The sequence below is a fragment of the Poromitra crassiceps genome, assembly GCF_964638095.1.
Source record: "Poromitra crassiceps genome assembly, chromosome: 3".
Classification (NCBI taxonomy): domain Eukaryota; kingdom Metazoa; phylum Chordata; class Actinopteri; order Beryciformes; family Melamphaidae; genus Poromitra; species Poromitra crassiceps.
Genome location: NC_139625.1, coordinates 24,787,172 through 24,814,872, shown reverse-complemented (window position 1 = coordinate 24,814,872; position 27,701 = coordinate 24,787,172). Strand labels below are relative to the sequence as shown.

General features: G+C 42.4%; 1 protein-coding gene across 1 annotated transcript; it reads right to left on the bottom strand.

Annotated features, from left to right (window-relative positions):
• Window positions 1–1,770: 1,770 nt before the first annotated feature.
• On the bottom strand, window positions 1,771–26,213 carry asxl2 (ASXL transcriptional regulator 2; the record flags this gene model as incomplete). The annotated part of the gene is made up of 12 exons (XM_083632957.1): window positions 1,771–6,473; window positions 7,201–8,314; window positions 8,795–8,900; window positions 9,039–9,135; window positions 9,586–9,746; window positions 10,049–10,198; window positions 10,423–10,543; window positions 19,861–19,979; window positions 22,594–22,729; window positions 23,213–23,321; window positions 24,666–24,748; window positions 26,157–26,213. 12 exons carry the CDS (start codon window positions 26,211–26,213, stop codon window positions 4,635–4,637), a joined length of 4,092 nt encoding a protein of 1,363 aa, XP_083489083.1. The 3' UTR covers window positions 1,771–4,634.
• Window positions 26,214–27,701: the final 1,488 nt, after the last annotated feature.

Sequence of the window (27,701 nt, the reverse complement as noted above, 5' to 3'; positions counted from 1 at the left end):
AATTTAGATGAAGACTGGATTGAGCTGTATGGGAAAATAATACTAGCGTGTTGCGTCTTCTCTTCCAACGTGTCTTCAGTGGAGACTCCTGTTTTCTGGTGACATCATTGACCATAAGGAGTTGAGAAAGAAGGCATCCCATCCCGTGGCTATTTGTTTACTACTGCCCCAGTACCTTGGGTCCTTGCCATCTAACAATAGGCGGCTAACATAGGTGGCTAACATGTGCCTGATGAAAAATTAAGTTTAAAATACGTTCATAGACTAGATAACGTAATTAATATTAATGTTCCTCATTAATGATACATCATTTCACCCGCCGCAACCCATCCACTATTAATCAGAATGTTTATTTTTATGATCCGCCCCACCCGCGGGCAGGGGCGTTTCTACGGGTGGGTCTGGGAAGGCACTTCTTGCCCTGGCCCACCCAAAAACTTTTTTTTTTTTTTTTTCTAGAGGCAAACTTGCTGCTGCCTTGCTAGCTAATGGTTTTGTAGCTTAAAAACGCAGGGCACATCATCTCCAGTCTAATGCATGACGACTTCATGACATCTAGGAATTTTGCACGCTTCGCGCGCAAAATTTTGTCATGCAATTGCCCCACCAATTTTATCCAGGCCCACCCAATTGTATCCAGGCCCACCCATAATTTAATTTCTGCCTACGCCCCTGCCCGCGGGGCACACTCCCCAAGTTTGAAGTCGATCGGACAAACGGTTCCTGAGATAAAGCGCTTTTTGTGTTGCCAGTAGGCAGTGCTATAAGTATGCACATGTCCTATGGCATGTCCGAATTGGATGAAAGTACACTCCGTCGGGTTCCGAGCAGCGCACCCGCCAAATTTGAAGTCGATTGGATGAACCGTTATCGAGATAAACACTTTTTGTGTTGCCAGTAGGTAGCACTATGCCTAATTGTACGAAATTCGGCACTGCCCTCTGTCGGGTTCCCAGCAGCGCACTTCTCCAGTTTGAAGTCGATCGGACGAACGGTTCTCAAGATAAATCACTTTTTGTGTTGCCAGTATGTGGCGCTATGCCAAATTGCATGAAGATCGGAACTGCACTCTGTTGTGTTCCCAGTAGCACACCCGCCAAGTTTGAAGTCGATCGGACGAACGGTTCTCGAGATAAACCGCTTTTTGTGTTGCCAGTAGGTGACGCTACGCCGAATTGGACGAAATTTGGCACTGCAATCTGTCGGGTTCCCAGCAACACACCCGCCAGTCTGAAGTCGTTCAGACTAACGGTTATTGAGATAAACCGCCTTTTGTGTCCCAGCAGCGCACTCCCCATGTTTGAAGTCAATCGGACTAGCGGTTCTCAAGATAAAGTGCCTTTTGTGTTGCCAGAAGGTGGCACTATGACTAATTGCACAAAATTCGGCACAGCACTGTCGGGTTCCCAGCAGCGCCAAGTTTGAAGTCGATTGGATGAACGGTTCTCAACATAAATGGCTTTTTGTGTTGCCAGTAGGTGGCGCTATGACTATGCATGTGTTCGAATTGTGCATAAACAGGGCACTGCACTCTGTCACATCCCCCTAAGTGCAGTCCCAGAGTTTTTATTTATTTATTATGGGTAAACAGGAAAATTGCATGTTTGATCTCATTGATCTCATGCCAAAGATGAGAAAATGGCCCAAACTTGGAGTCAATGGGACCTAAAAGGCCCCTGAAGCAGGGCTTAAAGGTTAAATCCCCCCCCCGCCTCCCGCAAAAGACAAAACAAAAAAGTTTCTTCTGTTATTTATTCATAATAATATCCTATATCTTTTGATAAAATACACTTTGTTTACAAGTGCTGATTACTATATTACATTCACCTGGAGTTTAAATGGAGACAAAATGACACAGGACATAAAGAAATTCACCTTTGTGACAAATGTGACATTTAAAAATAATTCTGATTGCCCATGACACTTTTCCCAGCCAATTCAATGGACTAGTCTTCTAAATGCACACAAAACACATCTTTAAAAGTCAATGATCAGAGAGGAAAGACAATGGGGAGTGCAGCCTGGATCACGTTTAAACCCTCACAAACAAAGATGTCAGCTGCCTTTTGGGGTTGTGATTGGATGTTTGTTTTTTTGCAGTAAAATCCAGTCCCCAGCACAATTTCCATAAGAATATAGTTTCATAAAATCACAGACATTAAAACAAGTAAGACCTAACAATTTATGGGGGATAAATTAATTTTGACGTTTACACAAGCAAACATTGGTATAACAGTTTTTAGTTTCAGTCAATGTCTATGCTAAATATCTGAGAAACCTGTGAAATTCTACCACTACTTGGCGTAAATTTTCCACATCAAATAATTTCCCAAAAATACAACAGATAAAAGTGGACCTGGATTAATCCACTGACCTACAAATGTTGTGTTAAAAACATATATATTTTTAAATCTTCATAACGACACAAAGTCCCCAAATTTTTCAAAAGAGGAGACAGCTTAAGGGATACAAATATTACAGAACACCTCTATGGAAAAATAGACCAACGGATCCATTGAAAAAACTGGGCCATACAGAATCCGGTACCTGGGCAATTTGAATTACAAAAGTAGTTGTTCTATGTATGGTGGTCTGTCCAGTCTAATCAAAATCATAGGAAAAACAGACAGCCAATATATTATTATAGTAAATACCCTGTTGATTTCAAAAACAATTAGCAAATAGAATTTTATATTAAAATATATTAAAATATATTACTTTGATTAACTAGTCAGACATCAAAAACAAGATCTGATTATTTTTGTTTTCTTAAGGTGACTTTGGCATATTACCATTACCATGGAAATAATTGCTATAAAACATAGGTCTACTTTGCACCTCTAGATTTCAAAAATATGATTGATACATTTGTATTTGCAGTCAGCATGCACACACCCACAATAACTGCTGAGGTAACACTTGATTTTACAATAGCCTTATTCCAGCATATTGTCTTACTATGTGGCAAAGCAAGCATCCATTAATACTGCAATAATACTTAATGAAAATATATCTAGTGCATAATGTACTTACAAGGTTGTAACAACACAATGTACAAACAATAATTTCTAGTTACAGTGATTTGGTTAACCTTGTACAGTGAGTGAGCCCATTATATATTAGCTAAAATGCCATTCAATTCATTAATGTGTTAATTGTAAGTAATTACCCAGTATTATTACATGCTTAAAATACTTCATGGAGGCTATACTCTGGAATAAGGCCATTTTAAAGTAAAGTGTTATGCCTGCCTGTTAATCAGTGTGATACATTGTATCTCCAAATCATTTTGTATGATGAACTGAAGCATGCCATGCTGAATCATTATATGACAACACACTTAGAGTTTTATCACAACTTACTGTTCTTCCATTTTCTTCCCACAGTAAAAATCACTTTGTCATAAACAGTTGGATATGCTCAAGCAAGGTGTGCTACATGAACAGAATAAAATAAAATAATAAAATACAATGAATTTCTACATCTAGCATATAATGAGCAAATATTTACAGTGGGGGGAAAAACAGGAACAATTATCTTCTTCCTCCCTTACCTTGTGTGTTTGTGTGTGTGTGTGTGTGTTTTACTGTTTGTCACTGCTGATATTTACTCTAGCTATACAGACATTATTAAAAGATGATTAGATCCACATCAAGGGCGACAATATCTACAAGCCAAAGCTTTTTTAGGAGGAAATGTAGACTCACACAGTAGAAACTGATTAAGAGCATGACCTTGGCCTGAAATGGAAAATATCTCAACTTGCTCTCCTCACAGGGAATATACCGGTAGGTTTCACATATCTATATCTATATCTATATATATATATATGATTCTTTCCCTATGTTTGAAATGAACATGATTGCTGACTGTACATTGTTACTACCATATATACCCAGGTGGATTTTCAAGTGCTTCGCCCTGTAGTTGTTAGTAAAAATGTGATGTGCAATTCTCATGTTTTCTCTTATAAAGTATCATTCAAAATTCATTTTTATATTCTCTTTCAGAAAGTATACATTTTCTTTCTAGTTCTGAAATCTGAGTGTGTTCAATATGAAATGTACAGTTTTATATAAAAGAGTTACTGTAAGTTGCACTTCCCTGCCACACGTGCATAAATGCCAAGGAGGTACTCTACAACTGATGATTATCATTAGCGCCCTTTTTTTTGCCTTTAAAACAGAACAGTTTAGGCCCCTCCCACAATAAAAAGTGTCAGTCTAAAACACAACAGTGTCAATATGTTCTACAAAAATATCAACATTCATTTTTTCCCTCCGGTTTTTAAAAACTACACATATATCTTTAAAAAAATATATCACTAAACCTAGCCAAGTGCAAAACATTGCCAGATTTTACATTTGTCACATATCTGAAAGACTAGTGATTTGAATCAAACTGATTGACGTTACTACCAAAATTGCACAAAACAAACCGATGTTGGTGAAACAATAGCTCATCCAGTGTAAATCGTCGGCTTTCCAATAGCGACCGCATGCTGGCTGCTTTGGCTGGAGCATGGCTAATGTGCTGATTTTGTATTGATTCCGAATGACCTGGTTCTGCTTTGTGCCTTGATGCAATACAAACTGACCAAACCACGATATCTGCTAATTATTGTTACGTTCATATCACCGTACCACTAAACAAGAGACACAGAGTTTCGAGGGGCCGATGCAGTCGTCATGGCAAAAGGCTCCGCATCCCTTGCACATGATCATTGCCTTCAGACGGCAGTAGCATTTAGACTGGACATCCTCCATGCCGGAGCCCTCCATGAACGACTGTTCTGGTGACGGCTCCCCCTGGTGGTCTAACGAGTGACCGGCAGGTATGGTGGTGACAGTCACTGAGAAAGACATGACGCTCCCGTCAGCCTCAGACAGGGGTGTGGAGGAGGCGGGGCCTGCAGTGCTGTGGTTCAAAGTGTGAGGTACAGACATGCTGATAGTGCCGCCGTAGCACGACCCTACCACGGCTTCCTGATTATCCAGCTTTCTCTGAGTTTGAAAGGCAGGCGGCCGCTGGTGACTGGGGTCCATTCCCACGTGGGGCAACGCAAGATATGGCTCGGAATTTCCTTGATTACTATTGCGGAGTTCGAGGTGCATTCGGTGTGACTGAGGAAAGGGGCTGGTGTCTTTGGCTCTTGCGGTGGCGCTGTTGTTATCGGCGCTGGTTGCACTATCCTCCGATCCTACAGAAAGAGGCTCGTTCTTCACCTTGGAGCAATCCTGAAAGCTCACTGCTTCATCAGGCTTTGTTATGGAGTATACCTGCTGCTCCATTTTCACCCCAGGAGGGGGAGAAAGAAGTTTCCTGGCTGGTTCCAGTTCTTTAGCACCTTCTTCTCCTTCGATGTTTTCCCTCTTTAAGTTGGACATAGAGGTGTTTGGGATGGCAGACTGGTGCAATCTCTTGCTGCTCTCTGACCCTCGGCCGTACGTAGACACGTTGAGCAGGTAATGTCCTGTCATGGCGGGCATGGGCATCCTCTTACGGCCCAGGAAACCCACAGAAAACCTGGGCCGGTCCTGACGTTCCTCTGCGTGCCCCAGTTGATGGGCTGCGTACTGGAGGGTTTGAGGCCCAATACCTCCGTAAGGCTGCTGGCTCTGTTGAGATTTCCTCTGCATCAGAGCCTGCAAGATCTGCTCCTGAGTCTCCTTATCAGGCAGCTCCCTGTGATGTCTTGTGTATTCGGAGAAAACACCAGCTCGTCCTACTATGGTGAACTGGGTGGAGATCTGCTTGTCAGACCTGTGCTCATCGACACCACCAGTGACCGAGTGTAATGCCTTCCCCTTATTACCGGAGGGTAAGCCTGCCATCTTCACTTCCACCTTGACCAATGGCTTTGGGAGGATCTGCTCCAAGGGAACCTCTTTGCCCTGCAGAAGCTGAGTGACAAGTGGGTTGTTTGCAGGGATACAGGAGATGGTCCTGGTTGTTGATCCAATAGATGAGGGGATTTCCTGTCCCTTGATGCCATGTGCAGATAAGGTGGGCTGTGCTGACAAATCTGAAGTATTTTGAATGCTATGCGGACCTGCACTCACAATACCAGTAGAATGACCTCTCCTTTTGTCATCAACTCTGAAGTTAGAGGTTTGAAATTGATATGGGTTGGAGTCCAATGGGCGAAAAGGAGGCGTGCTGCTGCTGGTGGTGACTGGTAGCCTAGTAGGTGGCTGTGGGGATGTTGGGCTTTGCGACGTCTGCGTCTGCTCACTGCTGCCTCCTCCTGGCCCTGGGCCTGGTACTGCGCCCTTAGACGCAGATGTCCCTGCAGCCGCCGCCGCCGCTCGCTGCGCTCGAGCGAGCTGAGCTTTGGCTTTGATGTCGGCCAGGGTGCGAGCACCAGTCCGGCCTGGACTGCTGAGGGGGGCAGGCAGGGGGGCAGGCAGGGGCGTCCTGGGTGACACTTGGCTTGGTGACAGAGGGACGGGAAGAATTCGTGACACTGGAATCTGAAAAGTAAAAAGAAAGTGATATTATAGACATGTTTAGAAATATGCATTAAGGATGCTCCAAAAAAAATCAATTCTTGAAAGGATCGCGATTCTTAATGCTACGATTCCTGGATCGATTCCAAACTCCCAAGAATCGATTCTTCTTCGTATTGTATTTTTTTTTTTTTTTTTTTTACAGTGCACCTGAACGCAACATGCAAGATACCGGCTGAATAAGTGTCCAAATGTTCATGTCATTTGTGTGTACTGTACTGCCACGGTGCCACCACCTCTTGCACTTAAGAACTCTGGTTAATGTATTCCCCCCAAAATCTATAAATCCTTCTGAAAGTCTACAGATCCCCCCCAGCCTATAAATCCATCTTATCTGAAGAACATAAGGGGGGAATTCCCCCCTAGTTTGCAAAATGAATTTAGGCCCTGACTCTAATACTTCAGAAGTTGAATTTGAAGTTCAGCATGAATACATTTGTAATTTTTTGTCTTAGATTTACCTTTGTGTGTTATTGCAATATAAAACTACATAATTGAGAATCGATTCTAGATTCTGGAATCGAGAATCGTTGGAATCGAGAATCGATTCTGGAATCGGATCGTGACCCCAGGAATCGGAATCGGATCGGATCGTGCCTTAGCCGGATCGGAGCACCCCTAATATGCATGTATAAACTGAAAAGCAAAACATCCAGAATATATTTAATTCAGACATCCCAGATATCCCTACCTTGAGTGGTGGAACTCTCTGATGAGCTGCTGGAGCCGGTGTAGCAGGGCTCGACATGCATGATGCTGGAGGTGATATGGAGGAGACTGAAGATACTGAGGAAACTGAAGACATACAGGGCCTTTTCTCAGGTGTCACTTCACCCTCCAGCTCACTGGGAGACTTCCTTTTCAGTGACTCTGTGGAGCCAGCAGGCTCAGGGATGACTGGCACGACCTCTGACTGTGTGGAGCCAGCAGGCTCAGGGATGACTGACACAACCTCTTCGCTCCCCTCAGCGGGCTTATCCACAGACGCTGGCTGATCTTCTTTGAACCCAGAACTGACCTTTGGTGGAGGGCTCTCTTTGACAGGGGAGTGGCTCTCCTTGACAGGGGAGTGGCTCTCCTTGACAGGGGAGTGGCTCTCCTTGATAGGGGAGTGGCCCTCCTTGACAGGGGAGTGGCTCTCCTTGACAGGGGAGTGGCTCTCCTTGACAGGGGAGTGGCTCTCCTTGACAGGGGAGTGGCTCTCCTTGACAGGGGAGTGGCTCTCCTTGACAGGGGAGTGGCTATCCTTGACAGGGGAGTGGCTCTCCTTGACAGGGGAGTGGCTCTCCCTGATAGGGGAGTGGCTCCCCTTGACAGGGGAGTGGCTCTCCTTGACAGGGGAGTGGCTCTCCTTGACAGGGGAGTGGGGCAGTTGGATTTTCTCCTCCTTCACGTCATCTTTATGCTCCTTTTCAGGTGGAGTAACTGCTGGTGCTGTGCTCCTTTCAATCCGTCTCTCAATCACAAGTGCTGTCACTGAAGGCGTTGGCCCAGACTGCGTGGTTCTGTTCAGCCTCTGATCCTCAGCATACTGCGAGCGCCGTGTCTTCATGGGCTCCATGGTGGGGAGGACTGACTCTTTTTGAGCAGGCTGTGCCTTTGGAGGCTCCTGTGATGGTGGCGGTATTGGCTTCACGTCTCTAGCAGCGGCAGCAGCAGTCTGGCTGCTGTCCTTGGTGCCCTTGGGATCCTCCGGTGCTTGAGCAGCAGGTCCTGTCTGGTGAGGGGGGGCCTGGGGCCTGGCAGCCTCCTGATTCAGATCAGCCTCTGTCAGCTCTTTAGATTCCTCATAGCTGAGCCCAGAACTGTACACAGGGAATGAAGAGGGAGGGAGAAAGATGGACAGAGAGAGAGAGAGAGAAAAGTGAATGTTTTCCTGAGCAAGAACACAGAGTCATAAACATTGTCATAAACACAATGAAGTTGGGCTAGAACAGTGTAACAATCACTCAAATCAGATTTAAATACAAATACTCAGAGGGAGCCACATACATAATTTGATAGGCAGTGTTTATTATGGGCATAGTGATTTGTGTTGCTATGTTACCAACAACTGATAATGTATTACCTGAATTCCAATGAATTAATTAATTCAGCTGGATTCACACAATTTTACATAATGACAAATAAATCTTCTGCACCTACAGTGCCAGAAAGGGAGCAACATTTCCCCAGTGTGGCATTATTACTGCTTGAGTATGAATCGGTGAACATCCATTCTTGCAAAGTTGACTTGTCTTTTGAATTTAATATATTATGTTCCAATGTTATTAAGGACAACCTACTTTTCACCATAGTAGTTTTCAAAGAAGGCCTCCTTCCACTGCTCCACTTTCTTTTCCTTCTCAATTTCTTGTCGCATTCTTAGCTGTAACTCAGGAGTGAATTCACCTGTAAAGAGAAATAAATAAGTAGCAACAAGCAGTTTTTCTTTTTCTACTTAGCCACATTCCATCCTTTGTGATGGAATGTTTTTTTTTTATATTGAACTGAATTATGTTATGTACTATTGGAAGCAGTGGCACTAACCCTCAGCCAGTCTCTCCTTCCAAGACTGTGCTGCTGATGTGAAAAACTCGTTGTTCAAGGCGGAACTGGCGACCTTCAGAAGGCCATCCATGCAAGCCTGGAGAGAGGAGAGGCAGCATTCTAACAATGATCATGACAACCACCATCACTGGAAATCAATTCAAGACTAACTTTTGCTTCTCATGCACGATGAGCAATTCAATATCTAAGATTAGTGAATGGACACAAATGCATCTACAGAAATGTAGAAATGTAATATACATGTATATATATATATATATATATATATATACATACATATACATATACATACACATACACATACATATATTATGAGGGAGTACACAATGGAAATAGAAGGAAAGATGAGGGAGAGCAAGGGGATTATGTGCAATAAAGTTTGTGTGCTGGAGTCAAACTTGTGATGACGGAACTACATGGTATGTGTCTTAGCATACTGAATCCACTTGGACTACCCATACACTCTTTGCACTGAACAGCAGCTTATGCAAAAGAAGCATATTAAAATGCATAATTTTAGAGCCACCTGCTGGTCAACTTCAGGCAGAAGTTTCAGCAGCCTCTGTTGGCAGTCTGGGGGCAGGACAGAGAAGGTGTGCTTGTTGATTATTGCCCGCAGGTTGGTGTTGACCAAAATAGAGTCTGGCGTCTCCACATCTATTTGACTCTTGGTACGTTTCAGTTGACCTGCAATACAGAACAGGAGGCAGATATAAGCCTCGACAGACCCTGGAATGCATCATTCAGTTGGCATGCTGCAAAAAGAACGTCCAATTCCCCTTTTTTCTTGAACAATTCTGCCAATTAGGTGGGATATTTTCCCTTGTTTCATGACAATATCATGAAATAATGCACAAATCCCTCCACTAGCATCAAGACAATGTGATTTGATTCAAGAAGCAAATTGGCTGTTTTAAGAATAATACGATTTGAGAATTCAATACTAGATCCATTTTAAAACTCATAACACTTGGACATTATTGACTTACGTGCAGCACTGAGATGACCTGACCTCTGGGATACCTTCCTAGCTCCCACAGGGTGACACGGATCGGTTTTGACAGAGGAGCAGGAACTGGAGGAGGAGTTCTGAGGGCTTGCAGGACAGTGATCAGGCTGTTTCAGTTCCCATACCGATGCTGCCAATCATAAGAGTCATATTTGAATGATGATACAATGCCTATTGTAAAGAAAATTAAGCTAATAACAGCTAATACATTCTAAAACAGTATATAATAACATCATGCTATGAATATTAAGAAAATATATCAGCCTAAAAACTGACACTGACAGTCTTTCTCAGTTGAAGATGACAGCTCAGTTCTACGAGCTAGAGGTGTACCTGTTGTGCGTGGTCACTTACCAGTCTTTGTAGTAATGTTGTCAGCCATGTCTTTGATGGTCTTCAGAAGCAGTCTGGGACTGGAGGTGACCGGCACTCCACCCTGTCTACGCTGGTTTCTCTGCTGCTGCTGCTTCAAGGCCTAAAAACATGCAAAAATAGGGAGGGAATAAACAGCCGACGATATGAAAAAAGAGTTTAAGTGTGTAACCCTCTGTTTCCCTGCAACTACTCCCCTGGGCCATTGCTGTAAATAAGAATGTATTCATGGTTAAGTAACAGTTAAAACAATAGTGTTGCAATAAAACATGCATTGCATAACACAAGCACATGTCATCTCCATGTTGCAAATCTGTCAAGAAATCTAGTCTGATCAGCTTGTAAACAAAATCAACAGATTAAGAAAGCAACAGTACATTAGATGGCCTTATTTCTGTTCAGCTTTTTGAATAAGAAATGGCAGAAATGTATAAGAAATGGCAGATGGAAAATACACAATATAATACCTAATAGTGTAGCAAAATCGTCATCTTCTGAAGTTTTCTAAACGCAATAAACCAATACAAATTGGTCTTACAAAGCTGAAAATTCCACACCAGCACAGATGGAGTGAATTACAATCCGTGCAATCAAGTGAAATCTAATTAAATTGAACACAAAAGGCAGGAGGCAGCCAATAGGAAAATGTTGAAGGGGTGGATTATGAGAACATTAATAAAACCAGCTATAGGCATTTTCCCCTGACGCCTCATTGTTTTTAAGTAATCAGCACAAGATGTTTAACAGACGGGAAAATGGATATAACAAGTATAATCAACGCCTAGTGAAAACACTCAGTGTTTCCCACACATACTCTTTATATTAACGGCCGCCAAAGTATATTTGGCTACCTATTTTAGCATTTAGTATTAAAAAAAATGTATCCGTCCGAGAGAAGGATGCCATCTGCGATCGATTAACTAGTGGACAATCTCCCCTCGCTATACCCCTCCAACCTGTTTGTTCTGCTATTGCGAGAAGGGTCTTCCAGGGTTTCGCACACGGGCCCGCCACAATATCAGCACTGACCACCATATATATTTTTTCCACTCTGTAATTGTAGAACTGTGTGTAGCTGATTCCCTCAGCCCCTAACTGCTCCATACACTCTCTCTCCCTCTTTCGGTCTCTGTCTCTCTCGCTCACCGGATCCGTCTGTTCGCCTCCCATTATAAGAGATATTTTTTCCATGCCATGAAGACGGCCGACTGAATTTACCTTTTTCACAGCAGCCATTTTGTGTCTAAAAGGCGGGGTAAACACAAGTGCAACCAAAACATTAATGAGGGTTTCCAACTTCCAATCCATTTAGATGTTCCAGTGTTGGGGGCTCTCATTAATGTTTTGGTTGCACCTGTGTTTACCCTGCCTTTTTAGACCCAAAATGGCTGCTGTAAAAAAGTTTTGATTCCCGAAAAAAGAACAGTTAACAACATTACTATTATTAACACATTCACTGCCAGCCATTTTTTTTTTACTGTAGGTAGCTTCTGCCAAGCCGTTTTTTGAGGATTCTGGCTCATTTTACAAGAGCCGAGGATAATTTTCTGCTTGGACTTTGTGAACACGAAGTTCACAAAAGTACTAATAGAATGTGTGCTTTCTCTGTCTAAAAGAGTTAGTTTGTAGAGTTAGTAGTTATGTAGATATTAGCCGTTGAGTACAGCATGGTTTCAGTGTCTGAGACAGGAAGCTGAGATAATCGCAGTTTTGTGAAATTCAATCAAACAGGCAGAACAGTCACTTTAACCATTTATTTTTGGCATCAGTGAGAGATCAGACATCTGAACAATATAGTTCTGAACACCCTCTCCCTTAAACTCCTCCCTCCGTGGGCGTGTCTGGTGGCGTTTGTCACAAGCCAGTTTCTCCTGCCTGTCTGAGCAGTGAGCAGCCTCCTTCTCTGGCGGCCCCTCGTCGGCGAGTGTGGACTGTGGATGGGACTCAATCGTTTCTTGGATTTTCGGTTGAGAGCTTTGATGAAGCTTTGTGCGATTCTAGACTTTATGCTGCCCACCCAGTCTATTTTTGGAACCCCCCACCCTTGTGCGCCCGTGTGCAGCAGCGTGAAAGCGTTTTCGCCTACAGTATGAGAATGAGGCTCGTTCGTTTCTGGGTTTTCGGAATGCGTGCGATTCTGGCCTTTCTGCGGGTGTTTCAAAGTGTGTTTCACCCATAATCTATTATGCAAATTTGCAATCCCCCACGCCAGCACCGCTCTCCGCTCTCGGTGTGCTGCTCTGCTGGCGCGGCCGCTCTCGGGCGAGTCTGGTGACTGATGACTGTAAAATCGCCAAGCCATTTCCTTGAGAATGGCTTTCTCCCGCGGCTGTTTTTGGTTGGCTTTCTCTCTGTCGGGAGAGCACTGTCGCCACTTAGTTGGTCGGTAAAATAGATTATACTAATTCAATACTTCCAATATTTTTATAGGAGACGTGGGGGGCATTGATCCACGTAGCACCGTCAAAAAAATATATATATATTTTTTTGACGAGTCAACTCGTCATTGGCAGTGAACGGTTGGATTGTGTTTGACGAGTCAACTCGTCATTGGCAGTGAACGTGTTAATAAGGTTAATATTAACTTTTTGACTCTGAATGTATTCTCCCTCAATATTAAATCTCAAAAATTAAATATCAAAATTAATCTTGAAAATATTTTCAAAGAAGGGAAATGACTTGTCTTGAGGAGGAACAGGACAGTCTGGACCAGAGGAGCTGCTAAGCAGTAAAACAGTAGATAATGTCACAATATTAAAGGCTGTAATGTATCAATGTAAATGTACAGGTGAGAGCACACAGAGATGTAACAGGGCAGACGGGCAGAAAGACATATTTCGCTGTCAAATTAGCCACATTTCTATTTTTCTGTACCTTGTAGACAACAAGGGGAGGCTGGCCAGCAAGACTAGCAACAAACAGATGTGACAACCCTCACCCTCACAAAATCACTATTAATCAGCCAGAAATTTGCCAAACATTCCAAACAAACGTGAACATCTGAGTTTAATGTCGATACAAAGGACTCTGGATGCTCTGGCTGTGTGGAATTCATTTGTGGCAACACTTCAGAAAAAAACATTGGGTCACAATTCTTGTCGTGGCTCCCTCCACTGAACCCTGTTTGTGGTGGCTGCATGACAGTGTGCTGTGCCCTGCAAGAGGAGAAACCGCCATCTTGAGTTCTGAAATGCGTGTTTCAACATTCTGAGTCCGACCTAGTGATCCTTTGTATCGACATTAAAGGAAGACATTCACATATTTCTGTAAGCTTTGGTTACGTAGTTTGCAACCATTTTAACATAGACGGCATGGGTGGGTGCCGTGCTTCAAAGCATGGGAGCAGAGTCGCAGATGCACCGCTAGCAAGTGCAAGCAGGTCTGTGTAAACATGACTATGGAGCTACAATACATTATTTTTGGAAATACGACGCAGCGACAACCACATGGGATGGTTTAATCTTCCGATTATGAAGCAACCCAATCGCCAAAATAAAGTGTTGTCATTTTACTTGTCTGAAAACCAGAATATGTAGGCTACAATATCAATGTACATTTGAATATACTATCCTATAATAGCCTACTAAGTTATAATCGTTTTCCAGCGACTCCTGAGCAAACCAGCCAACTAATATAGTAGACTATAATTTAAATATTAATAAGTTATCAAGAATTTAATTCATTCATTCGTGGAAATATGACGACACAATAGTGTATCTATGAGAATCTGCAGACTTCATTCAATCTGTTTGAACCAGAAATAAAGTGTTGGCATTTTACTTGCCTGAAAACCAGAATATGTAGGCTACAAATCACATTTACGTAAATTTGAACATATCCTATAGTAGCCTACTTTGTTACAATCATGTTTTCCAGTGACTCCTGAGCAAACCAGCCAATTAATACAATGGTACAATTTAAAGAGGAATCAGTTTTCAATATTAAATTAATTAATTTGGGGGAAATATTATGACAAATAGTGCATCTACTGTATAACAATCTGCAGAATTCCTTCAATCTGTTTGAACCAGAAATAGCTTTATTATCCCAGTTTGGCAGAATGATCATGTAATGACTGGTGTCCCAATTCCTAGGCAATTGTTTTCAACCCCTACTCCTTGTGGCAAGACAACGCAAGGGGCACTTAAAAACGAGTTTGGGGGGGGGGGGGGGGGGGATACAGAGAAATGGGATAGGGCCAAAGAAGCAAATAATTTCTGATCAATGGAGTTTATTTATCCCAACTCTACTTTTTTAAGTAAATTATTACATTTATTTGTGGAAATTGTTTTTTTGCCAATAACGATTGCAAAAAGGTGCCAAAGTAGCACATCTTTCACTTAATTTGCCTTTTTTTGGGGCTGATCCCATACATGACACACGGGCGCGGGCACACACACACACACACGCACGGACGCGCGCGCACGCACGCACACACACACACACACACACACACACACACAGTATTATACTTGAATATTGGGGGGATGTATCCTTTATCTCACCCTGTTTCATCTTTGCTTTCGTCATGACACTATTCACCTTATGTAGAAGAGACAGTCTGGATTGAGAGACTAACAGGAAGTATAAACACAATCGGAAGTTCTGATTGTGTTTATACTTCCTGTGACTCATAAACCTCCTCTGACTCATATGTGAATCAGTTTGCCAAGGTGAGATAGACTAGTTTGAGCAGGTATAACAGCCGGCGTTTTGAAGAGGAAGTCATGACACAATGGGTCAAGTGGGTGAGGCTACATAAGGTGAATACAAGAGGTAAGACAAATTAAATGGTATAACAATTGCCACGATTTTGCGTCACTCCATCCGTGGCTGTACCCCATCTAGCCACAACCCAGGGATGCCTGCCCCCGCGGTTGCCACACGAAGCACGTGGTCCTGGGCCGGAGTTGCCCTTGTTTATGAAGGGGAGTGTGAAGACCTTCCCACTCTCCTGACCCTGTCTTGCAGGAACCTGGAGGTTGGGGTCGATAGAGTGCACCTGGGCCTGGTGTACTCGCAGATCTCTCCATCTCCATTGACAACACCACTGTACTTCCCTCCCAAACAGCTAAGAACCTTGGGGTGATCCTTGACAACCAGCTGTCTTGCTCAGCCAATATACTGTAGCTGCGACAGCACGCTCCTGTAGGTTCTCCCTCTACAACATCTGCAAAATCCGTCCCTTTCTCACAAGAGAAGCGACTCAACTCCTGGTCCAGTCACTTATCATCTCTCGTCTGGACTACTGCAATGTGCTCCTGGCCGGCCTACCTGCCACCGACATCCGACCGCTTCAGCTCATTCAGAATGCTGCAGCCCGTCTGGTATTCAACCAACCCAAATTCTCTCATGTCACTCCCCTCTTCCAGGACCTCCACTGGCTTCCCATCTCGGCTCGCATCAAATTCAAGACACTGGTACTGGCCTACAGGGCAGTACACCAGTCAGCTCCCCTGTACCTGCAATCTATGGTCAGGTTCCAAACCTCTCAGCGCTCCCTTCGCTCCTCCACCAGTGCAGGTCGCCTCGCCCCTCCTTCGCTACGGGGGCTCAAAAGTTGCTCATCCCGATCTTGACTCTTCTCGTCCCTGGCACCTCAATGGTGGAACGAGCTTCCACCTTCGTTCAGGACTGCTGAATCACTACCGATCTTTCGGAAAAGACTAAAGACACACCTTTTCAGGCTCCATCTGGGCCCTTCTTGATCTAACTTCTTTCTCTCTCTTTCTAAAAAAAAAAAAAAAAAAAAAAAAAAATACTAACCTAAACTAAACTTGTACCGCTGTTCCTTCAGAATTTGTAGTTGTCATAGACTGTGCTCCATAGTTGATTGCTCTATTGCTGACAAAAATGTGTTATTGTAAGTCGCTTTGGATAAAAGCGTCTGCCAAATGACGTAATGTAATGTAATGTGTACTCCTTGGGCTTCTCAAGCCTGCAGACCACTCACTAGCTGCATTTACCTGCACACTTTTCCCTCAATCAGACTGAAATCAATCGGTTTGAAGATTTTGGGTCAACTGTTTACATGGGATGTGATTTAATAGGATCTGGTGTTTATATGCACCCAGAGAGCATGCACCGATATAATTGAACAGCTTTGTGAGGTGCGCAAAAGAGTCTGCCAACTCTTGCATTGACAGTGACATTCAAACAATTGACACTTCTCATAAACTTCAAGTACCGTTACCTAAAACGTGAACTATGTCAGACATATGTTGTTGCATGGAAATGAGAGACATGGAATCCTGACAAGAAAATGTTTGGAGCTTTTATAGCCTACTCCGTGGACCGTGCGGGTTTCTCGTTGCCGGAGTGTTGAAAATCTCCACTTTGTCTGTACATAGTGTTAGAAAATAACTTTTATGACAACAGCTCCTCTCCTCTCCTGCTGGGTTGTGTAGCACTGACTACGTTTACATGCACACAATATTCCGGTTTTTGCCCATATTCGGAAAATGACAATATTCCGACTAAATATATAGGGCTCTATTCTCCCACAGGCCATCGGCGCTATTACGGGCCTTAACCGCAAAAAAACGTGCCTTGCGCCTGTTTCGGCAAGATAGCAATAGGCTTTAGGCTGCCAAATGCGCTTTAGGCCGAATGGGCGTGGCGCAGTCCCAAAGTGGGCGTGTCGGCGCTAAATACCAGCCTAGTGATATCTTGGGACCTGGCCTACATTTAGCGCTTTGCGCTTTTGAAAAGCAGGCCTATTCTGTTCCTTCACTGCTTCTTCTCTGTCACCCTTCTCTCTCTCTCTCTCTGAGTTCCCAGCATGCATTGTGTTTCTTCATTTCGCTACTAAATAGCCACCAAATGAGCCAAAATAGATATAAAAGGTAGTTCTAAATTAATGTGTAATGGTAACACAGCCTGCCATTGTCAACATTTCAATATTGGACCAAATAAAACATCGAAATGAAAACACCACCCTATGTGAAACATATATGTCCTCCTGGGCCTATATATACCCCTTGTCGAGTTAACGTGATTTAGAGAAGTAACAGCGGAACGCGCTTCGGAACGCGCTTCTACTGGCATCTGCTATACTGTGATGTCCCTCCAATAACTTGGCCCTATTTCACATTTAGTTTTACAATAAAAACACATTTATGCAATGACTTGACATAATGTAGGGTATATTTATGTGCATCATCCTTCCTGCAGCAGGCGAGAGAAAATGATATCTTTCTGGACAAACTTTCACCAATCTAATAGGCTATATTTTTCTAGCTGATGCATAGAACATTATTTTCACTTTGATCTTGCTATAGTGTAGCGTATTTACATGCTTGCAGTATTGAAACTGCAGTTAGATTGGTTTGAGAAGCATAATAATATGGAATAATAGCCTATAATGCAGACAGACAGACTGGATGAAGGGAGGGGGGGGGGCAGAGCGTTTGGCTTTCGTCTGGTTTTGCGGGATCACTGGAATTGGAGCTAAAAAGGCAAGCGTGCGATTCGTTTATTGCACTTATCCAATGAGCATGACGGTGCATAATTTTACGCCTAAAAGGCGTGGTTGTAATGCTTTGGGCTGCATCTAGCGCCAGCACGACGATATCAAGTGCGCCTGTCCACGCCCACTGCTTTGATCTGCGCCTGCCGCTCGGCCTAGAAACTGCGCCGATGCAACGATAGGGGCCATAATCCCCTAATATTCCCGTTTACATGCAGCCGTAGCTCGCCCTCCCTGACACATGAGGGAGGGGGGGAGAGAGAAAGATGCAGGTAGGTGGAGTTTTTCTGTTGAGAATAAACAGAGCAGTGCTATTCTTACCAGCATCACTTGGTCCAGCAGTAGCTAGCTTGCTGCTGAAAAGTTTTGCGTTGCGATATTTGCACATCCAAGTCTTTCATAAAAAGTAGGCTAGTAGCCTACGTTATTACCTGGACTTCCGTGGGCACCACTCTCTCTTTAAATATCTCTCTCTTTAAATCGATGTTTCTCATCTCCTCCCGATCAGAAATGTCTGCTTTTCTTTTCGAATGCCAGAGATGATGGATTATATGATGATATATATATAATATGATTATATCGCCTCTTCTAGCGCTTTCTAGCACACATCAGCTGACCACAAACAAGGCAACATGTGTCGCAAACTGTGGTAAAAACCCTGATTGAGACGTATATTCCAAATACGCTGTATACATGATCAAAGAATCCTTCTAAAACCCGAATAATGCTGGAATAAAACTCTAAAAATGTCTTAATCGGAAAATGCTCAATTCGGAAAAAGGCCAAATTCGGAAAATGCAACTGGAATATGCTGTTTACATGACCCTTATCAAATTCAGAATATTGTCATTTTCCAAATAATAGTGGAATATTGTGTGCATGTAAACGTAGTCATTGTTTATATTATTCAAATACTTTATTAGTCCCTCGAGGGGCAATTTAAGGCAGGCACGAAGGCAAACAAAAACAATTAGTTCATTCATACACATTTAAGAATAAAAAGAGACAAGATAAAAATATGACAATGTTAGAGCAAGGATTAATTTACAGCTGGCCAACAATATCCAACACCGCAGAGGCATAGAGTCAACATACGAGTACATGTCTAAAGGCCCAATTATACTCCATTTTCATACGAAAATAAATGCATCCATTTCAAACGGTGTAATCGTCACTGCCCACATACTTCCATGTGTCTTTCACATTGGTATCATGTTACGCAACAACACATCCACCAGTGGGCAGTAGAGAGTCAAATGTGTGAGTGTGTGTGTGGTTCTGCTCTGTTTCATGCATATCCGTAAGCTTTCAGAGGACGGACAGAAATACGCACGAAATGAACGCAGAGTACGGACAGAAGGCTCTGTCTGTCTCCATCTCTGTCTTTAAAATATTGGGGAATAAATCTTCTATACACACAGTAAACTGACAGTTTCTTGTAAGGAGACATGTTTTAAACAGTTAAATAGCATGAAATGTGACCTTTAACATTCAACATCAAAATGGATTAGAGATGGAAAGAACCTGGCCAAAACATGTCATTCACAACAACAAATAAAAAATGTCAGCAAGACTTTAGTTGAGTATGAATCTCTTTTTAAAATTGGCATTATGTGAATGCTAGACCTTAAACTACATGTGTACTTGGTATGTGTGTGTGTGTGTGTGTGTGTGTGTGTGTGTGTGTGTGTGTGTGTGTGTGTGTGTGTGTGTGTGTGTGTGAGAGAGAGAGAGAGAGAGAGAGCGCATGTGTGTATGTGTGCCTATACATGCACACACGGGAGTAGGATGTTGAGGGTTTGTATGGGTGTATGTCAATATGAGGGTGTGGCAGGGATTCATGTTACATTTAAGGTATGTTTAGGTAAGTGGTGAATAATATATTTACACCGCCAGATAATTACATGAATGCATTACAAAATAAATAAATAAATAAATAAATAGATGAGTACCTGTTTCAAAGCTTTCTTGCTGTGTTTCTGAGAGGGAGAGATGAGCTTACTGGTGGGGACCGAGGGCGACGAGCATCGAGGCTGCGGAGACGCGGGCTGTGACTGCAGCTTGGAGGGAACTAAAAAAAAGACAATAGCACAAAACAGACGTTACAAAATACACACACTCCCGAAGGAGGCAAGACTTTATCACAACATGCTATTGTTACGATGAAACTGAAGCCACTAACATTCACAAAGAGGCAGATTGCATTACCTTGCTAAAATATCAGATCATTGAAAAGACTGTCCTGAACAACTGAATAGAAAGATGATTCAGAACAACTTCTCTGCTGTCTATTTCCTCATCTCTGGAATCTCGCAAAGCCTCTTTCCCACATACCGTAGCTGTGCCACTTGCTTCTTTTTCCTTGACGTTTTATTAGCATTTGACTTTTCGTCGTTCTTTGCATCGAGTAGTTCCAAAATAAGAGTTATCCTCCCGCCCAAGCTCTAAGACAGGGTTATTTGCTTGCCAGCTTCTAAGTTGTGCACAATGAGGAAGTGGTCACGGGTCACACTGAGAAAATACAGTTTCCTGTTTTAACAGTCACTTAAAATATTCAAGTTCAAGTAGCAGAGAGAAACAGAGTGAGAGCCGGTGAGAGAGAGCACAGCCTGAGTAAAACAAAATCATTTGGTACTTGACAAAAAGTTAAATTTCGCAAGTTGCACTACAATCATGCAGAATCATGTGAGGTGTGCAATTCAAGATGAAGCAAAGCAGTGATTTCACTCCAAAGACAGACAGATAAAAGGGAAAGTAGTGAGAAGCCTAATTATCTCCGCCAGACAGGCGGAGTGTCAGGTGTCTGAGGGACTGACACCAAAACCAGATGTTTTTTTTTTATATTTTACGAGAATACAAAAAAGTGGGACAAGAAAGCTCAGCAGGCCAAAGTAGGATAATACAGGGGAAAAAAGGGAGCTTCTTGGATATTTAGGAGCACAATTTAATGCAGAAGTAAAGTACATGTAATGCAATGTAATGTACAGAAGTAAAGTACAAGTGTACTGACAAAGTTTACGAACACTGTACATCTTCAATCAAAACAACACGGGCAACAAAACGCAACACGTTTCAACCTCGCTGGTCTTCAGTACAGCTTGACGAAGACCAGCGAGGTTGAAACTTTTTCAGGACACATGTACTTTACTTCTGCATGAAATTGTGCTCCTAAATATCCAAGAAGCTCCCTTTTTTCTCTTTATTATCCTGTTGATATTTTAGAAAGCTGCTCCCAAACTCCACTGTAGCTGCACTAAGTATCTCCACATGGTCTCACCATCTACAGTATGTTTGGCCGGATATCCTCAAGGATAAGAAAAATCACACCTGACCCAGGTGCTGACGTAAGCGGTGCAGGTTTGTGCAGGTCAAACCCTATAGACCAATTTGGAGTGGACGTCACAGGGTTACGTCACTGCAGTTGCACACGCAGCGTGGGAGCAGAAAATCTGAAGAAATAAGTGAAACCGAAACTAGACAGATCCCCGGAATAAGGGAAAAAAAGATGTTGTGCCGTTACAACGCTGGGCTTTCCCACTAGGAATAGACCTTATTCGCTAACCCCGGACAGCGCCATATTGTTGACATACAGTCCTGCAGCTGACGACTATAGTAACGGCCTTATTGTCATTTCTGTTACATTACAAAATAGCGATAGTGATGACAGCAATAAAAACCCCAGAGTTGTTGTTTGTATGCTGCCGTTAATGCCTGTAATAATAAACAAAAGAAAAAACGAGGTGAACAGACTTTGCTGTGAGGAGCTGTCAGAAAGTCAGAAATGTCGCTGAACTGCTGAAATCTCAGCTAAAACGGACACACATGTCACTTATAGAAGTGGCACCGCTTAAAAATACACCACCAAACTAAATTTGCCCAGGAATGAAATTGCCAATAGCTGTTTTTAACAGTAGGGACAATTTCTCCCATAAGCTTTTCTACCAGTTTACTTGATTCCCAAGAAACAACTCTAAGGAGCATACACTGTATATTATAGACTCTCATAAAAGCAACTTGGACCTTTCATGAACATATTTCCAACTTGACTTGGATTCTACAGTGGTTGATCACAATTCAGGATGCAAGACTAACTCTGCTTTCTCCTTTATGGCAACACTGACGGCATGTTATTAAGAAGCTATTCATAGTAATCAGGGTGTGGGAAGTGAGGAGTAAGAACTACTGTCAACTTGGTGCCCTCAAGCAAGGCACCATCTACTGCTCCAGGACCACAACTGCTCAGCGGCCCACAGTAGAAACTGTGACTGTACTGTGAGGCACCCAGGTGTGAATGTGTGTACCTGTGTACACACATTCAGTGTGATTAGTCACTATTAGTCACTAGTGACTATAACTGAATATTGGGCATGTAGAGGTCTTCAGGGATGAACTCTCAGCAAACATCTGGAGTTTGGGGCAGTTGTGCCCATGTACAGTACAAACGAGATACAAACCACTTTTGGTGTTGCCAGTAGGTGGTGCTATGACTATTACTGTAATTATGTTAAATAAATACTAAATTAATATGTAACAAAGCTATTATAAATGGTGATTTGTCATTCCTGAGTGAAACACCTAATTAGTTTTAATAATTAGCTTTTTGCAAAAATATAGCCAATGATTCTGTCAATTACCCAGTTATGTACAAGTGTTACTTATGATCCTGTGTAGGCTGTGCACATTACCTCTCCGTCTCCAGCGTCCTCTCCTGCCCTCCTGAGTGATGGCATTGCTGTAGTTTTCTGTGCTTCGGGAATCAGAGTCAGTGCTGTCTTCAGAGCCTTCCTCAGACAGCTCCTTCGCCACATCTGAGATGTCCTTCTACATAAAAATAAATACATACGAGTATTTATTATCTTTACGCAATATACCGTAAGAGGCGGAGTTAAACGGAAAAACAAACAATAATTTGCATTATATGTTTCAATGATACAAAAAGTCCCCAACTGATAGAATCTCATTTAAAGCGTCAATCATTCTAGATTTTTTGTTGTCTGTTATGGTGCAAACCATGTAAAGTTTTTAATATTTCGCTGTCTTCACTGTCATCAGGCTACAATTATATGAATGTCTAACTTAATAATGTTAATAGGGAGGGTTACAGACATGCTGGGTGCATTGCTAGCTTAATTCTACCCATGTGTATCTATAGGTCAAACAAAGTGTGAGAAAATTATGCTTGTGAATGATCTTTAAAGTGCTTATACATAGGACAGTATGGTTTTGCACTATAATATGATTAGCATATTCATGCGTTTAACCTTGTGGGCAGCGTGGTAAAACCTGCTTTGTTGTCACACTAACCTTCAATGTGTAGACTCCCATTCTGCCTGGGACTTTGTAGAAGATCCCCTCTTCTCCACGAGAGTTTGTGTGTAGCATAGCATTCAGACATGCCAGCGGCGAGGTTCCACTAGATCATGAGAGAGAAACGCAAATTACACAGCTGTTGCCCAATAAAACAGACAGCTGGGAGAGTGATGCAAGAAGCCTGCTCTGATATCTGGGGAAAGCTATCATGCACTGGGAGGAAATCCGTGACTTCGGCTCATTCACATCAGTGACGTTGAGAGGCATTTTACTCTATGGTTGGTGAGGAATCTGTTGCATAAAATTGGTTTAGGACTGATCGAAGTATTGAGGTGCTCCAAAATCTTCCAATTAGACTAGTCTGACATGACAATGTCTGTTGCATAAAAAACAAGAGTACATCATTTTCAGGCATAAAAAGTTAGTCAACTTGAATTAAGATAATATAATAATGGCTCAGGAGTCATACAAGAGATGTATCTATGTATACAGTTACCATAATTTATCATACATTAGGCACAAATACTCTCTTATTCCCTCTAGACTCCTAAATGGAACATAGGGCTGCAAACACTACACCAAACGTGTTTTTGCGGTTTCTGTAGCAAGTGGGTTTTTACGGGGTGGGGTTACTAGGCCCAGGACCATTACCCCTAACACACATGTCTTTGATGGTGGGAGGAAACAAAATACCTGGAGGAAACCCACACAAACACTGGGGAGAACATGCAAACTCCACACAGAAAAGACCTGGGATTGCCCGGGGTTCGAACTTCGAACCCATGACCTTCTTGATGTGAGGCGACAGTGCTAACCACTGCACCACCATGTGACCAGGCACAAAAAATAGGCACAAAATTACAATGCCTCAAGTTTGACAAGGAATACAACTTCTGAAATTAATTTAGTCAAGTACAGTACCTACCTAGGCTTACATACAGTATATTGCTGGCTAAAACCTGCCAGATAATCTATCCCATTAAATCCGCACTGATGAAAATGACATATACAGTATTGAACTCGCCTTTCTATGAATTAAATCCACATTACTGACATCATCCATTCCTTTTTAAAATAGTTAAAACGTCGTTTTTATGCAACAGGTGGATTTTGATGTCTTTGCAAGTCTGTGGTGTATTTATGCAACTGAACCAAGGACATGTTATTGTTATTAATAACATGCAAAAAGTAAAACCAAACAAAATGGCATTGCAATGAGTTTGTTAAAGGAAGGGGGGGGCTATCTTTTTCTTACCTTCTGGATGAGAACAGTGACAATGAAACAAAAAGAAATGAAACAATTAGAAATTGAGTGAAATAGTAACGGCTATGAAAATGGGAAGTACATGATTATGAGCAAGAGAAGGAGAAAGCTGTGATGCTCTCTCTTGAAAACATGGCTCCTGTGTGAAGGCTTCTGCCTCAAGACACCAGAAGAATATTGTACCTTATTTCTTTCAGCTTCTCTCTTTGGATCACCTGCAAGATCTCTTTATGGCTCATAGGTGTGTTAGGATACTTCTCCAAAACCTGAAATTACATTAAACATAACGTAATAAAATATTTAACAGGATTTAAATGGACCACAAAGTTGCAATGAGAAAAATTACAACTATTATTTTCTACAACTACTGTGTAACTAAACTAGGCCAATGCACTACTTTAGCTGGAGGATGGCATTTCACATTATTGAATCTTTCTGACACATGTCCACACAACGGTATGGACTGGCATAACTGCCCAATTCCTTTGCCTGTGTAAATGCAAGGTATGATGCTCACAATATTGTAATCATGATGACAACAAATATTTATCTCAGTGAGTATTGCTGAGGGAGGTTTTACACTATGGCTAAGTGCATCAGATGCTTCTTTTAGGGTCCACTCGGTTCCTACTCCTCGGTTTAATACTGATTGCTACCTAAATCAGTTCTGATGGATCATCTAAGCTACAGTATACAATGTAATGGTTGTGCTGAATTTAACCCAAATGCTAATCAAGGACCATCATATATTCACAAGGCATTTGCATGTGGCACATAGCTTTATAAAAGTTGTTAACCATTGAGTTATCATGTTTACATTATGGGTATCAGCTGTCACTCTAGTGACACTGAAAATGACATGAGGGGGGGGGGGGTGCAGGGTGCAGCATGACAGTGGTCGCTTAAGTTAGAATTGTTTTGTTGTACAGTTGCTTATTTGGGACAATGTGTGAACAAATCAGGCTGCCTAAGTCAAGCTAAAAAGCACGATTGAACAGCAGACACGCGCAAAAGCAATACCGTTACGTTTTGTTATTACTTGAGAATTTAATTACATGTCGCGTTAGCTGTTAACTAATCGTCAGCTTGCTACGCTAACGTTACTGTAGCTAATATGCTAGCAAGACTACTCCAAGTAAGATAATCGCCTAAGGTTAGCATGCCAGCGATTAGTTTGGTCAGCTAGAAATTTGCTAAATTAACCTAAGGAGATTAACATGGATTCAGCACGTTTCAATGTTTTATTTGCAAGTTATACCAAACAAACTTGTTCGGTAACGCTGAGTTGCGTTAGCAGGAGCTAGCGAGCTAACTAACTGGCTATCACGCAACACTGACGTGTTTACTTCACGGTACGTTACTTTAGCACACATGTCACTCTGACAGTAGGTCTAGACACAACACACACGGGTCTGGGCAACATGTTTGTGTGCATAAAACATGAAACACATTCGATTAATATCGGTGCTTTAAAATGACAGATAGCGCAAGCTATGCAGCTACAGTAGTAGTGACAGCGGTCTAAATGTCTACCGTCAACACAGGCCTAGCGCCGTCCGTGTACGCAACATTTCGTCTGCACCAGCAGGTCATGAACTCATAAACACAGTTGTACAAGTGGGAGCGTTAGGGAAAACAACCACAACAAACGGTACATAAAAACAGCTCTAATACCGTTTTAGCCGCTTCTGCCCACGTCCTCCCCTTCTTTTTCTTCTGTCTCTCCCTCATTGTTGCGGACTTGTGCAGAGTAGTGTTGAATGTGTCCGTTTCAGTTGAAATGTTGCTTTAGTTACCGCGTAAGATCCACTCCGTCTGCCATGTTGGACTTACTGTAAAGTGTCATGTGACTCAGAAAGAAACGTCATCTTACTGTACAGCTGTCAAAGTCCTCAGTTCCCCAAACTACAAACCATGATCACGATGACAAGTGCTGACAGTCAGTCAGCATCACGACCTTAGGTCTTGGGAACATAGTAAACACATGAATATTTTCAATACGTTTATTATTATGTGTAAGCAAATGGACTTTGCGCAATTTCATAGCTATTAGAAAATAAGGCAGCTAATCAAGATACAGTAGCACTGCAAATGTTTCTTCACTTTTTTGGTTCACACATAATTCAACTGGAAAGAGGGAAACTCAAGTAATTAAGCAATCAGGCATAGCATAATGGACAAAAGCAGGTTGGCACCTGTACCCATTTGTAAAAAACTAAAACAAATCCATCATATTATGAGCTTCAGGAAATCCAGTGATTACATTGTTTATATGTTTTGTGTGTGTGTGTGTGTGTGTGTGTGTGTGTGTGTGTGTGTGTGTGTGTGTGTGTGTGTGTGTGTGTGCGGTTCTCAGACTTTTTCATGTCAAGGACCCTTAAACTGCACAAAGTATACCACGGACCCCCATTTAATAAGATTTTGTATCAGGGTCCCCCATCTGATAAGATTTTAGCTTTTGTGATGACACTCCCACTCTCCTGGCCTGGTGTCATTAGAATCAGTACCTGGGCCCAGTGCACTCATTCATCTCTCTCCCTCTTCACCAATGCACCTTTTGTTCTGTTAGTTTGTTTAATGTAGTTTGTGTTGTCTGGTTATTTCCCCTTAGTTTTAGTTAATAAAGTAGGCTATTGTTGGTGTATGACTCCTCATTTATTACTTCGGGTTGCAACATATGAGTCATACACCAAAGTAAAAGTTAAAACAACAACTGATTAACTAAAACTAAGGGGAAATAACTAGACAACACAAACTACATTAAACAAACAGTACAAAAGGTGAGGAGGGAGAGACTGAATGGTCTGAAGGTCTTAAGCCCAATTGAGTGCACCGGGCCCAGGTGCACCCAATCAGCCTAAGGACCCCAACACCAGGCTCTTGCTAGACAGGGCCAGGAGAGTGGGAGGGTAGTCACACTTTTAGATGTTTTATTACAGAAAGTGTATGAAACCCAACCAAAATAGTCATACATTCTGTCATTGTGTTACTTATGGTTGGAATTCAATATTACCCTTTTTACTGTGGATCCCCTCAATGATCCCTGTTGGACCCCACTTTGAGATGATCCCAAAACGCAGCCCAAAACGACTCATGTTTGGCCTGGTTTTGTGATACCTTACTGCTTTTAAATCTGGTCACAGCTGATGTTGTTTGGCTGTGCTATTCCTCGAGGCCACAATAAGCCGAGATAGACTACCTGTACATGGTTTAGGCAAC